This window comes from Haliotis cracherodii, unplaced genomic scaffold (genome assembly GCF_022045235.1).
Source record: "Haliotis cracherodii isolate W230 unplaced genomic scaffold, xgHalCrac1.p SCAF_8, whole genome shotgun sequence".
In the NCBI taxonomy this organism is placed as follows: Eukaryota; Metazoa; Mollusca; class Gastropoda; order Lepetellida; family Haliotidae; genus Haliotis; species Haliotis cracherodii.
The window spans coordinates 16,240,379-16,255,451 of record NW_027266341.1 but is presented as its reverse complement, the minus strand read 5'-3'; the positions used below and the strand labels follow the sequence as shown (position 1 = coordinate 16,255,451).

Sequence of the window (15,073 nt, the reverse complement as noted above, 5' to 3'; positions counted from 1 at the left end):
ATAGGTTGTTGACGACCTATTCCAACACTCGCAATCAAGTTCCTTGTCTTGCATAAGTCTCTGAGGCAAACATTATTAGATTAAATCTTAATTTCAGGATCATAATATGACGGGGACAAGGTGTCCCTATAAGAGACTTGCCTATTATAAGGATAGAATTACTATACGCCCATGGACTTATCATTCAGTAAAGCCTTGGAGCAAGGCTAGCAAGCTCCCTTTACAGCCAATTTGACAGACGTCTGCCCTGGTCTGTCATACAGACCCTGATACAAATATATCCAATACAGCCTATGCAAGTCTAGAATGGTTGTCAAGTCTAGATTACTGCAGTATCAAAATGAAGAGAATCCCTGGGCCCCTGTTTATAATATTTTTATTAAGATAATTTAACAACTGTTTTTTTTCTTTAAGATATCTTCATTTCAGAGACTAGACGTCAGTCTACGTCTGCCCCTGAACATACACAATTGTCTTAAAGAGCTTCCCTCAGTAAATAAACTCATATAGGCGCTTACTCAGGGGTAGGTAGTATTTATCGCAAATAATAGCTCTTCGCAACTTACCATTCAACGATCTCGCGGTGCAAGGGTTTATCTTAATGGGAGGTAACTCCATTTAGAAGTGACTTTTGTACCAGGTCGCGGTAGACTCCGACCCCGCTGAGGAGGTGGTTGCCGAGCGTGCAGAATGGCCAGTGATGATGTTCTGCGAGACGGTAAGATCACAAACACATGGCGCAGAGCTAGAAGGGCGACGCGTTAACATTTAGCTGATGTTTGTGTCAGGGTGTGCTGACTGGGGCTGTTCAGAGGTAGAGCGGTCGTCCGTTGCACGTTGTGAACCTGTATATATAACTTAAATTCACGCGACCATTTCATGGACTGATTATGATGTAATGATAATGATACAACTCAAATGCGAAATACCTGCATCGTGTATCTATACCACGGCACAACATGGATTATACAACATGATTCAGTTTCGTAAGCTTTGTTGCATTCGTGACCAACTCGTGTTATTCCGGGACAAGCCGAAGTACGACTCGTGCCCTCTCGCGGTCATTGTTTGCGACTGGGTTCCGTCTAAGCGCAAACGGGCATAGCTAAAAGAATTGTCAACTCGTTGCGGTATTATACACAGGGCCACGGATAGCCATACTATACTGACTGTACTGATTACATTAAAAAAAGAGCTCTTTTTAATGTAATCAGTACAGTCAGTATAGAATGGCTATCCGTGGCCCTGTGGTATTATACAGCATGATTGAACACATTCAACTGTATGTTGGGTATATTTTTAGCTGCAAGACATTTGAAAAGTAAAAAAAAGGATTCCAGAGGGATTCTATGACCGAAGTACTTAAAGTCATACACGCAGTCTGATTGGTTTGTCGTATTTTCGCACATAACATTCATCGATAGTTGGACAAGTCTTCTTGCAGATTACGGAAAGGGGCGAGTGGTGACGAATGGCTTTGTGAATATGGTGCGTTTCTGGCACCATACGAGTTACGTCCCTTGAAATGATTTTATGTTATTTTACATGGTTAAACACTGTTTACGTGTCATTTGAAGAAATGAAATATGACCATGATATCGGACCACTGGAGGAAAAGGTTTAGAATGGTAGAATTTATAATCTGTGAAAGAAAATATTTTATTGTGTTATTGATTTTTCTCCCGACAGATAGACTTAAAACTTTTAAAAAGAAAACTCTCAAAAACCTTTGTGAAAAATATATCCTATACCCCAACACACGTTGATGCATTCTTGAAATTCCTTAATTTCCGTGACAGTATTTATTTTCTAAATACAGAAATACTTTTTTCGCAGAAGCATTTCAATGTTTCTTGGGGGCGTCCTTTATTTTTTTTCAGAGAGGGCGGTGAATATTTTAAAATAGTGTTCCCAATATTTTAAAATAGTGTTCCCAAAAATACCGTGAAAGCTATTTTGCCTCATGTTTTACCAACCCCCCTCAAGTATTAGAGAGGCTGGCCCCATGTTTATTTCGATATTAATCCTAACACCACCGTCACGACCAGGTGTTCGAGGGAGCCTTGGCGCCTGGATTCAGAAGCTTGAGTGTGGTGGCGATGTTGAACGTCAAATGTTTTTCAAGAAACGGTTCATTGAGCGTCTCCGGAAGTCAGCGATTGCCATAGAAACAGACAAGGCTAATGAACAACATTACGAGGTCCCCACTGAATTCTTCCTTGCGGTGAGATCCCTGTGTTGTTTATGTTGCAGATGATGAGGTGACTGGTTTCAAACAATTCAACTGGAATGTCCTACTTTTCTCTCGCCGGAATTCTATTTTACGAAAATTAAAATTTTAAACTTGTCGAGGTGTGTTTCTCTTTGCATATTCAGTTTAACATGTTTACCCGGACAGTGCCCTGTACTGTCGGCTAAATTTCATGAGCAATGTCCTTTGAATGTACCATGGAAAATATTAATATTTATCATTTGTCGTTATATGTTTTTTGTAATTTCTTAGAATCGTAGCCCTATATCAAGCCCTATAGGACGCCTCAGCAAGGCTTTGAAGTGTATTTTTCCTTTGGCCTCCCGGGTTCGAATACATCGCAATCAACCTATCGTCCTACACGCCGACTGTATGGGTCGGGCCGTGAGGCTGGATGACTTGGCTGACTGCGTATCCTTGTACCCCGACGGCGGTCGTTGCTCATAATGTCAATCACTGGTTTGTCTGGTCAAGACTAAAATATATACAAGCTGCCGTCATATCGCCGGACTATTGCTGAGTGCGGCGTTTAGCAACAAACAAACAAAAAGATGTAGGCCTTCAGTTCAATTGCTTTCCGTAATCAATGTAACCGCTGGAAACATATGTCAGAAAGTTATGTATGTCTCTGACTTATTCTATGTTCTATTCTGTTATTGTGTCCAGTCTTTGGGGTCACGGCTGAAGTATAGCGGGTGCTATTGGCCGGAGGGCGTCTCTACGCTTGACCAGGGTAAGTACGTATGAATTTGATTTAAAGAGATTGGACTTTAAAAGTAGGTCTAATTATATTATCTGGGCTGAGTACATTGTTGCCTAGAAGAAAATACTATAGTGGTGTGTCCAAGGTGGATATATACTGATGTGGTGTGTACAAGGGGGATATATACTATTGAGGTGTGTACAAGGTAGATATATACTATTGAGGTGTGGAATATTGCTGAGTGCGGCGTTAAACAACAAACAAACAAACTAAATACAATGGAGATAATCAACGCTAAGGAGTTAGCTCCCCTTGGCCAGCCATGCGATAGTGAGTTAAAGTTTAACGTTGCATCAGCAATATAACAAGGGGAATAACACATTCATAAAAAGCATGTACTTTAAACATTAGAAATAGCTATTTGAAATTTTCGCTATGCATGTTGTGCAAATATATTGACAGAATGTCTGGTGTAACATTTAGTTATCAGAAAAATAAATTATCCTAAGATTAATCAGTGCTGATACACTCCGGCCTCACTATAGTCAGTGAACCGCCACCGTGCTCTAGCGGGCAGAGCGTCTGTCCGTAGAGAGGGAGTTCGATGGTTCGATCCCCTGGCAGCGTCATACCAAAATACGTTAAATACTTGTTGTTTCCTTGCCCGGTGATCAGCATTAAGGGGATACAAGTGCAGCAAGGTATCTGAGTGAGCTTGCATGGTGCTATAAAACCGGCATGAGTCCAGACTAGTACAATCAGGAACGAATGCTCGTTCGCAAGGCGCTATGTAAGGGCAATATTCTTATAGGAACATCAAACCCTATTTCTCCTCACCTCAACTGCCGAAAAAGGCTTATGAACTTGTCTTTTATCCCATGTAATGCATGTCAACCTTTTCTTTCAGCTGAGGATGCTTCCTTGGGTTTGTACTGTGAGCGAGCGAAGATTGAAGATGGACACACAGTCATGGTGAGACATTAGTTGTTCTTTCACATAACTAAAGATGTAAAATGGCCTTACACATATTTCCTCTGTCGCGGAGTAACGGGATCAGTTCAATGTGAGTGTGATGAAATAACAGTACTTGTCTACCAAGATCCACCGCCGCAATCCACTGCCTCCATGTGAATTCTTTTATTTCCGCTCACTTGAGGGAATCGGGCGGTAACAATAAGTTAAGTGAGTGTCAAATAGTTCCAGTATTGTTGCTAGGACACAGGTTGCCAAGTCGTATTAGGCGCAAGTATCACCGACAGAGTTACGTCCCTTCCCTGATGCGTGACAGAATCCTATGATTGTGGATTCGACGCCAAGACTCGCCATGATTATGATACTTGGTTTGTTGACATCATACCCGTTTGCCCCATTCACTAAGGGGGTAAACGCGGATACCTGCATCACTTCGGGCTTTCCCCCCACAGCAAGCTGACACGCCGTGGGATAACTGGAAAACTGCTCAAAGCGGCATTTAAACACAACTCACTCCAACAATATCACAGCAGGTTAACAACGAACCCACTTTCTTATTCCAGGACTTAGGATGTGGATGGGGTTCCTTCGGCCTGTACGTGTGCGAGTTGTTCCCTCGTTGCAGAGTCACGTGTGTGTCCAACTCGAACACCCAGAGGGCGCTGATTACTGCACGTGCGGAACAGAGGGGGTACCGCGACAGACTTGAGGTTATCACAGCAGACGCCAATGAATTCTTGACCTCCAAGAAATACGACAGGATTGTTTCCATAGAGATGTTCGAGGTAAGAATAAAGTGTAAGGGCGTGTTTGTTAAAAAATAATGTGTTTCTTGACACAAAATACTATTATCGGTCGCTACGAAATGTGTTTCGTGACATGGAATAATGTCCCAGGGTGTTTCATAACATAGAATGAGGTGCTGTGTGTGTGTGTGTGTGTGTGTGTTTCATGACTTGGTCTCTAGGCGCACTGAAATCGTGTCTCATCACGCGACAGTAATCTCCGGGCACTGTATCGTGTGTGTTTCATGACCTGGAATTAGGTCTCTAGGCGCACTGAAATCGTGTCTCATCACGCGACAGTAATCTCCGGGCACTGTATCGTGTGTGTTTCATGACCTGGAATTATGTCTCTAGGCGCACCGGAATCGTGTTTCATCACGCGACAGTAATCTCTTGGCGCTGTATCGTGTGTGTTTCATGACCTGGAATTAGACCTGTAGGCGCATTTATATTTCTGTTTCATAACGTGGCATACAGCTCGAGTCTATCTATAGGCGTTGGCAATGACGAGGAATAATGACTCACTGACTCCCTTAATTCTTCCAGCACATGAAGAACTACGGGGTTCTCTTCCAACGCGTGTCGTCGTGGCTGAAACCTTCGGGTTACCTGTTTGTCCAAGTCTTCTGTCACAGGGAGCACCCCTACGCCTTCGACACCACCCCCGGGTCGGACACAGAGTGGATGGCCAAGAACTTCTTCTCGGGTGGCACCATGCCGTCACGTGACCTGTTCCTCTACTTCCAGGTGAGAAATCGGCAGCGAAAATGAGGTGGCACAGTTACAGGATAAAGTGGTGGCCTATCGGTTTGAGCATTTGCGTTGTAAACTCCGCCTTGTAGCCTCAGTGAAGCGTCTTATGCATTATTGGCCAGCCAGAATGCCTAATGTGGCCTGAATGTCGGACGATCACACGCTCGATTATCCAGACTGGTGTATTTTATCTCCATTAAACTATAAGATCAATACCCAGGACATCACATTATCGTTTCAGAAGTGACCTATTTAGCATCTCCATCTGTTTTATCACTATTTCGCGCAGCATTTCTTTCTTTCGTGAGTGTAATTTGATTGGAAGGCTAAACATTAGCGTTGTTTCATTGGAATCGATCTCCAAACGGCGCCGTGTTTGCGAATGAGTCCAGGGTGTGTTTCTCTATGGGGGGATATGTTATACACTGGATGGGGATGGGACTATCATTGATCCACAATTTATCAAGTATCTGGTAGGCATGGTTGGCTTCAGTAAACCATTAGAAATATACTCTTTGAATGCCTTACCCAATAGCTCCATTGGCGACTTGAAGGATGATGTTCCCTGCTGTCCTGCCTCGCATGGTATGGACGTAATAACCATAGTTTCTTGAGTAGTACTTAAGTATGGATTATATAGTTCGTGAAATTTTGAACGCGCGATCGAAGCACAGGTTTTATTTTATTTTGTAAATAATACGTCAAAGCCCAAGAATACCCGTTTCGATAATCTGCCGAAACCGATTCCACAGGGTGTTTGAGGCAAAATAGTGATAAAAAAGTTATTAATGGGTCACTGAAACTGGCGATGAAACAGATGCTTACGAAAAGGGTAAGCATTTCCTGCTCTACCGGTAGCACCAGCCACTCACACAATTTGATTAAGTGCTTGTCTGTTGTCCAACACCGCACAGCATTACTCTTGCCATAAGACGGTTCCATGTAAGTTTGGACCAGACAATCCTGTGACATGATAGCGCGTTTACTGATTTTGTTGAAACTGAAAACGACATGTTAATTTTGAACTACTTCTGCAGCATACAACAGCTGAAATTCTGCTGGTTACAGCGATTTTGGCTCAATAAACACATTCTGTGACAATCAGGTTTGCTCAAGACGGTTTTAGATACATGTGTTTTGATATGACTACATCGTACAGTTACTCACGAACTCTCTAACTGACTTCCTGTCTGCAGAATGACGTCACAGTAGTCAACCAGTGGGTGGTCAATGGAACGCATTACGCCAAGACCCTGGAGGCGTGGCTTCAACGGACAGACGGGAATAAGGAGCGCATCATGCACATTCTCCGCCAATCATACGGCGAGGATGCAGAACAGCAACTGTTCAACTGGCGATTGTTCTTCATGTTCTGTTCAGAAGTATTCGGATATAAGGGCGGGAATGAGTGGTTCCTCACTCACGTGCTTATGAAGAGGAAGTTACAAAGCTCTTTATAAAACGTCTTCACAGTGATGCTCTATTTGATTCGTTCCAACGTTCAAAGGCTGTCACAACATTCATAAAACTACAGTCACACCAATCACTTTTACAAGGTCAATTACTTTATTTTTTATATACTTTAATGATTTGAATGCATATAAGTGTTACCTTTGTATGAATGTTTTTTATTTCGATGATAAGTCCGTGACCCACTGGTCACAAAGCAGGTGCAGTTATTAAAGATGGTCATCAACCGTTAATTCCAATTGTTGTTTAATCCAAAAACGAGTCCCCGTAACGTTCATTTTAGCGGCACTGTGTTTGTCAACGCATAGGTCATAAGTGGCAGCGATAACACTTCACTGTGGGTCACGTGTCTTTGGATCTTCCAGCCTTTATTCTGTGCATATAATCTGGATGAAGATCAAGGTTGTTTTCCAGTGACTTACATGACAACGGGTGACCAGAGAACACTATATGTGCACCTCCCTTAGGGTATTCCGGTCCCCTACAACCTATATACTTGTCGTAAGAGTATCGAGTGGTCAGGCTCGCTGACTTCCGCGTCCTCGTACCCTAACGGCCTAGGTCGTTGTTCACATTGTCAGTCACAGGATTGTCTCATGAAACCACAAAAAACATATGCACCGAAAATAAGTTAAGTGTCACTTGCTACATTATCGCATGATCGTCTCCTCCCCTGTGTCGTGCTTTTCTCCCACACCGATCTGTTCAGTGTGCCGATGTTTAAAACAAGTATTCAATTCATTTCATGAATTTATTTGTAATGATTGTGTACATGTATATTATTTATATACAACTAATATGTACAGCACAGTTCTTGTCATAGAAACAACATATAAAATCAATAATACATTATGCGCTGTAGTAAAAATAGTAACGTCAACAGAATGTACACTGTCGTCCATCCTTTAGATATGTCTTCAGTTCGTGAGCAGACGACACAGGAAGAGCAGCAGACGACACAGCAGTAGACGTGTTGAAGGTCAGAGAAGGAGCTCTGGAACTCAGGCATCGAGGAGCTCTGCGTACTATCTTCCTGACAACACTGTTTCTCTGGAACGTTGTGTCTAGACGCGGTCGCTTGGCGGGAGATTCCTCATGGCAGATGTCCAATGACGTCATGGAAATGTTGAGGACGTCCTGGAGCTTCGCTCTCAGTTGTCGGTTCTTCTCCTGGATCTCCGCGTCTCTCTTCTTCACTGAGGTCATCTTCTTCTGGATGCGGTCCAGGCGGTCTTGTAGGATCTTGGAGCGAATGATGGTGTTGGGGTTGGTGGCGACAGGCGACATCGGGGCGTTGCGAATCGTCTGGGCTCGTTGTCGGAGTTGCCGGTTCCTTTCCACAAGCTCCTCATCCCTCTTCTTCAATGGACGACGCCTCTTATTGAGCAGCGCAAGACGATCCTGTAGATCCTTGGTGCGGACAGTGGAGGTGGTGTTGAGAGTTGCAGCCACCTTCCTCTTCCGGCAGCAATGACAGTCAGGGTTTGAGGGTAGATTATCCTCCAACCAGTTGAGTACCTTCGTAGAAGAAGGAATATCATGGACCAATATGCGGTTCATTGTACTCATAATTAAGTCGAGAAATACGATTGTTGTTGAGAGATGCCAGTGAGCTGTTGATCAGAACAATCTGAATGAATGAACAAAGTTCACCCTGAGAATATATACCCGTCTCACGGCTATGAAAACAACGACCTCAGAGACTAATTGGCGGTGCATCAACCTCATTGCGTTGAAGCCAAATAATTAACAATCACAGCTCTCAGTGGACATCAAACGACCCGCCAATTGAATTATCATTGTGTACACAACACAGGTTGAGACTTCAGTTGGCGGTAATTTGATGTTTTGAAGTTGGGTGATTAGATAACAATGCATGTGTGATTATAATGACGTTGGACGTTTGGTCAGAATGTTGTTGGAAATCCTATTGTCTTAAACGTTGTTATTCAGAAAGATATGGGAAGAATTATCATGGAAGCCAGTCGGTGATTATGTCAATGTGATCAACGTAAAAAGTACAGCGCAAACAAACAAACAAACAGTAGAGGTCGAGGAAGATATCAGGTAACATTGAAAAATCATTACGAAATATCATATTATTTTCGTGAAACAATCTAATAACGGGGTGACAAGGGTTTTCACGACTGAGGCGCCGCAGTTCGCTGTGCAAGGTGGCATCCCTTATGTTTGCCACGATCCTATGATCAGATGATGGTGGGTGTGAAATAATAATAATTCTCATTTTCATTTTTTTTTAAATCAACTAAATCTACAACTCAAAACAGACTTTATAATTATAAGTTTTAATTAATAGACGGCCAAGTAGGAACAATTAATGATTATATGTTCAAACTCTATTTTAAAGTCAGATTGTGGGCACAGCTTATGAATGGAAAGATACGCCTTCACGAAAACCTGTTACAGAACAATACTTTCCTGAGCAGACTCTTTGAATATCTAACAAAAAGCTCCTTAACGTTAGCATGAACATGGGTCTTTCTTTCGATAAACCAGAATACTTTAATGATATAGTTAGACTTCTTCGCTTTTGTACAATGCAAACATAAATGAAAAACATGTATTTGTGAAACAGTTGGGAATTAAAAAAACGAGTTTTAATACCATATCAAAATAATTAAGTGGAAGAAATATCTAGTTTCCTGAAATCGGTGATTGGCTTATTAGAATGTGGACAGGAAAAAAGGTAATGTGTATTTTGTCCATGATTTTACACCTTGAGCAAAATATCATTTACTTAAACGGTGTTGAGAAACAACCTTGGTAAAAAATTGAAATTAGTGGTGACCTTTCTTTCGATTATTTACATCAGCTGTACAGTATCACTTTTGTTGGACAAAAGGAATCGATTTGAGCCAAATCTAAGGCAGTTCGTTTGATAATGCGTTCACATCTACTACAAACACAAGTTCTCAGAGGAAACATAAGTTACTTAAGGGATAACATAAGATGTTCCATTACTGCTACGTGGAAGAATGACGTGTTAGCCCCTTAAGACGTGTAGTTGTTACTTAGGAAGGCGATGGAAACAGGAGGACAAAGCATGAAAATGTTCCTTCAAACTAGTAATGGTTTCTTATTGGAACGAGTAAAAAGCAATAATTACTTAAGTAAGGCTTTTCTTCTTTCAATGTGTCTTTTCAACACATTGTTCCTTTAATACGAAAAGGAAAATGTTCCTATCGGAAACAACAATGTTAATGGACCAGATTGTAAAAGCCACTGCATATGCCTGTCACAATTTGCATACGTCATGTTTTAGTAATATGGAGAATTATAACATAGCGAGACACTTTCAACAATTCAAATATATTTATTTGACACAAAAATAGTCATGACGGCAGATCATTTTATACAATATTTCAACGTGTCGGTATTCTGAACTCGACTCACAAAACAACGACATAATAGACAACAGTCATATGATAAAACAGCAAGAACATTGGGCAGACACAAAAGGTGTCCAGAAACTTTTCACTCATCCCACAGATGAATTAGCACTAGGGTCAACAACTACCATTTCTTGGACAGTAACAACAGACATACATAGTTCATGGCAGAATCAGCACAGCGTACACACGTATCCATTCTTCATGTTGGTGTTCATTTCACGAGCAGAGGACACATACACGACTGCAGGTGTCTGAACACTGGGGTTGGTCTGGGTGGGTTGGACCTGAAGACTCGGGAGATCCGACGAACCATCTTCCTGGCTACGCTGTCTTTCTGGAAGCGTGGGTTCTGGTGGGCTGGCTTGGCGGGAGATCGTTCGTGCTTCAACACTGTGAAAGAGTTGTTGAGACAGAATCCAACGTTCATCTTATGGCAGCAGTCGCAGGAGTCAGTAGTCACTTGGTTCTCTAACCATCTCAGGACCTTCTTGGTGCCGCGTCTTGAAGAGGGGAGATTTGCGAGTGCGGATTCCATGTTGTTAAGTGTATAATTAGATATGAACGTTCCTGTATTGAAAACGAAAATAAAATGTCAACCAAAGCTATACAACTGATATATATACTCCTATTTACAAGCTTGATCAAAGCAACTTACCGCCAGCCAATCAGATTCACGGCGGCAAAGTTCAAAGAGGTCCATTGTGATGAAAACACACCCGCGTGTGTAACAACAAAGTAGGAGCAATTAATGATTATGTATTCAAACAGTATTTTAAAATCAGATTGTGGGCACAGCTTATGAATGAAAAGATACATCTCCACGAAAACCTGTTACAGGGCAATACTTTCCTGAGCAGACAATTTATCTTTGAATATCTAACAATAAGCTCGTTAGCGTGAACATGGGTTATGGAGTCTTTCTTTCAATAAACCAGAATACTTTACTGATATAGTTAGACTTTTTCGCTTTAGTACAATGCAAACATAAATGAAAATAACGCATTTGTGAAACAGTTTGGAATGATCCCATAAAAAAACGAGTTTTAACGTCATGTCAATTAATTTAGTGGCAGAAATATCTAGTTTCCTGAAATCGGTGATTGGCTTATTCGAATGTGGACAGGAAAAAAAGATGTGTCTTTTGTCCATGATTTTACACCTTGAGCAAAATATCATTTACTTAAACGGTGTTGAGAAACAACCTTGGTAAAAAAATTGAAATTAGTGGTGACCTTTCTTTCGATTATTTACATCAGCTGTACAGTATCACTTTTGTTGGACAAAAGGAATCGATTTGAGCCAAATCTAAGGCAGTTCGTTTGATAATGCGTTCACATCTACTACAAACACAAGTTCTCAGAGGAAACATAAGTTACTTGAGGGATAACATAAGATTGTTCCATTACTGCTACGTGGAAGAATGACGTGTTAGCCCCTTAAGACGTGTAGTTGTTACTTAGGAAGGCGATGGAAACAGGAGGACAAAGCATGAAAATGTTCCTTCAAACTAGTAATGGTTTCTTATTGGAACGAGTAAAAAGCAATAATTACTTAAGTAATGCTTTTCTTCTTTCAATGTGTCTTTTCAACACATTGCTCCTTTAATACGAAAAGGAAAATGTTCCTATCGGAAACAACAATGTTGATGGACCAGATTGTAAAGGCCACTGCATATGCCTGTCACAATTTGCATACGTCATGTTTTAGTAATATGGAGAATTATAACATAGCGAGACACTTTCAACAATTCAAATATATTTATTTGACACAAAAATAGTCATGACGGCAGATCATTTTATACAATATTTCAACGTGTCGGTATTCTGAACTCGACTCACAAAACAACGACATAATAGACAGTCATATGATAAAACAGCAAGAACATTGGGCCGACACAAAAGGTGTCCAGAAACGTTTCACTTATCCCACAGATGAATTAGCACTAGGGTCAACAACTACCATTTCTTGGACAGTAACAACAGACATACATAGTTCATGGCAGACTCAGCACAGCGTACACACGTATCCATTCTTCATGTTGGTGTTCATTTCACGAGCAGAGGACACATACACGACTGCAGGTGTCTGAACACTGGGGTTGATCTGGGTGGGTTGGACTCTGTTTTTGGACCTGAAGACTCGGGAGATCCGACGAACCATCTTCCTGGCTACGCTGTCTTTCTGGAAGCGTGGGTTCTGGTGGGCTGGCTTGGCGGGAGATCGTTCGTGCTTCAACACTGTGAAGGAGTTGTTGAGACGGAATCCAACGTTCATCTTATGGCAGCAGTCGCAGGAGTCAGTAGTCACTTGGTTCTCTAACCATCACAGGACCTTCTTGGTGCCGCGTCTTGAAGAGGGGAGATTTGCGAGTGCGGATTCCATGTTGTTAAGTGTATAATTAGCTATGAACGTTCCTGTATTGAAAACGAAAATAAAATGTCAACCAAAGCTATACAACTGATATATATACTCCTATTTACAAGCCTGATCAAAGCAACTTACCGCCAGCCAATCAGATTCACGGCGGCAAAGTTCAAAGAGGTCCATTGTGATGAAAACACACCCGCGCGTGAAACAACAAAGTAGGAGCAATTAATGATTATGTATTCAAACAGTATTTTAAAATCAGATTGTGGGCACAGCTTATGAATGAAAAGATACATCTCCACGAAAACCTGTTACAGGGCAATACTTTCCTGAGCAGACAATTTATCTTTGAATATCTAACAATAAGCTCGTTAGCGTGAACATGGGTTATGGAGTCTTTCTTTCAATAAACCAGAATACTTTACTGATATAGTTAGACTTTTTCGCTTTAGTACAATGCAAACATAAATGAAAATAACGCATTTGTGAAACAGTTGGGAATGATCCCATAATAAAACGAGTATTAACGTCATGTCAATTAATTTAGTGGCAGAAATATCTAGTTTCCTGAAATCGGTGATTGGCTTATTCGAATGTGGACAGGAAAAAAAAGATGTGTCTTTTGTCCATGATTTTACACCTTGAGCAAAATATCATTTACTTAAACGGTGTTGAGAAACAACCTTGGTAAAAAAATTGAAATTAGTGGTGACCTTTCTTTCGATTATTTACATCAGCTGTACAGTATCACTTTTGTTGGACAAAAGGAATCGATTTGAGCCAAATCTAAGGCAGTTCGTTTGATAATGCGTTCACATCTACTACAAACACAAGTTCTCAGAGGAAACATAAGTTACTTGAGGGATAACATAAGATTGTTCCATTACTGCTACGTGGACCAATGACGTGTTAGCCCCTTAAGACGTGTAGTTGTTACTTAGGAAGGCGATGGAAACAGGAGGACAAAGCATGAAAATGTTCCTTCAAACTAGTAATGGTTTCTTATTGGAACGAGTAAAAAGCAATAATTACTTAAGTAATGCTTTTCTTCTTTCAATGTGTCTTTTCAACACATTGCTCCTTTAATACGAAAAGGAAAATGTTCCTATCGGAAACAACAATGTTGATGGACCAGATTGTAAAGGCCACTGCATATGCCTGTCACAATTTGCATACGTCATGTTTTAGTAATATGGAGAATTATAACATAGCGAGACACTTTCAACAATTCAAATATATTTATTTGACACAAAAATAGTCATGACGGCAGATCATTTTATACAATATTTCAACGTGTCGGTATTCTGAACTCGACTCACAAAACAACGACATAATAGACAACAGTCATATGATAAAACAGCAAGAACATTGGGCCGACACAAAAGGTGTCCAGAAACGTTTCACTTATCCCACAGATGAATTAGCACTAGGGTCAACAACTACCATTTCTTGGACAGTAACAACAGACATACATAGTTCATGGCAGACTCAGCACAGCGTACACACGTATCCATTCTTCATGTTGGTGTTCATTTCACGAGCAGAGGACACATACACGACTGCAGGTGTCTGAACACTGGGGTTGATCTGGGTGGGTTGGACTCTGTTTTTGGACCTGAAGACTCGGGAGATCCGACGAACCATCTTCCTGGCTACGCTGTCTTTCTGGAAGCGTGGGTTCTGGTGGGCTGGCTTGGCGGGAGATCGTTCGTGCTTCAACACTGTGAAGGAGTTGTTGAGACAGAATCCAACGTTCATCTTATGGCAGCAGTTGCAGGAGTCAGTAGTCACTTGGTTCTCTAACCATCTCAGGACCTTCTTGGTGCCGCGTCTTGAAGAGGGGAGATTTGCGAGTGCGGATTCCATGTTATGAAGTGTATAATTAGCTATGAACGTTCCTGTATTGAAAACGAAAATAAAATGTCAACCAAAGCTATACAACTTATATATATATACTCCTATTTACAAGCCTGATCAAAGCAACTTACCGCCAGCCAATCAGATTCACGGCGGCAAAGTTCAAAAAGGTCCATTGTGATGAAAACACACCCGCGCGTGTAACAACAAAGTAGGAGCAATTAATGATTATGTATTCAAACAGTATTTTAAAATCAGATTGTGGGCACAGCTTATGAATGAAAAGATACATCTCCACGAAAACCTGTTACAGGGCAATACTTTCCTGAGCAGACAATTTATCTTTGAATATCTAACAATAAGCTCGTTAGCGTGAACATGGGTTATGGAGTCTTTCTTTCAATAAACCAGAATACTTTACTGATATAGTTAGACTTTTTCGCTTTAGTACAATGCAAACATAAATGAAAATAACGCATTTGTGAAACAGTTGGGAATGATC

General features: G+C 41.2%; 1 protein-coding gene across 1 annotated transcript; it reads left to right on the top strand.

Annotated features, from left to right (window-relative positions):
- Nucleotides 1-628: 628 nt before the first annotated feature.
- On the top strand, nt 629-7,167 carry LOC139449755 (uncharacterized). Its single transcript, XM_071231283.1, has 7 exons — nt 629-718; nt 2,049-2,224; nt 2,918-2,984; nt 3,862-3,926; nt 4,490-4,711; nt 5,258-5,458; nt 6,661-7,167. The coding sequence occupies exons 1-7, from the start codon at nt 691-693 to the stop codon at nt 6,922-6,924; spliced, it is 1,023 nt and encodes a 340-aa protein (XP_071087384.1). The 5' UTR covers nt 629-690; the 3' UTR covers nt 6,925-7,167.
- The last annotated feature ends 7,906 nt before the right edge of the window (nt 7,168-15,073 follow it).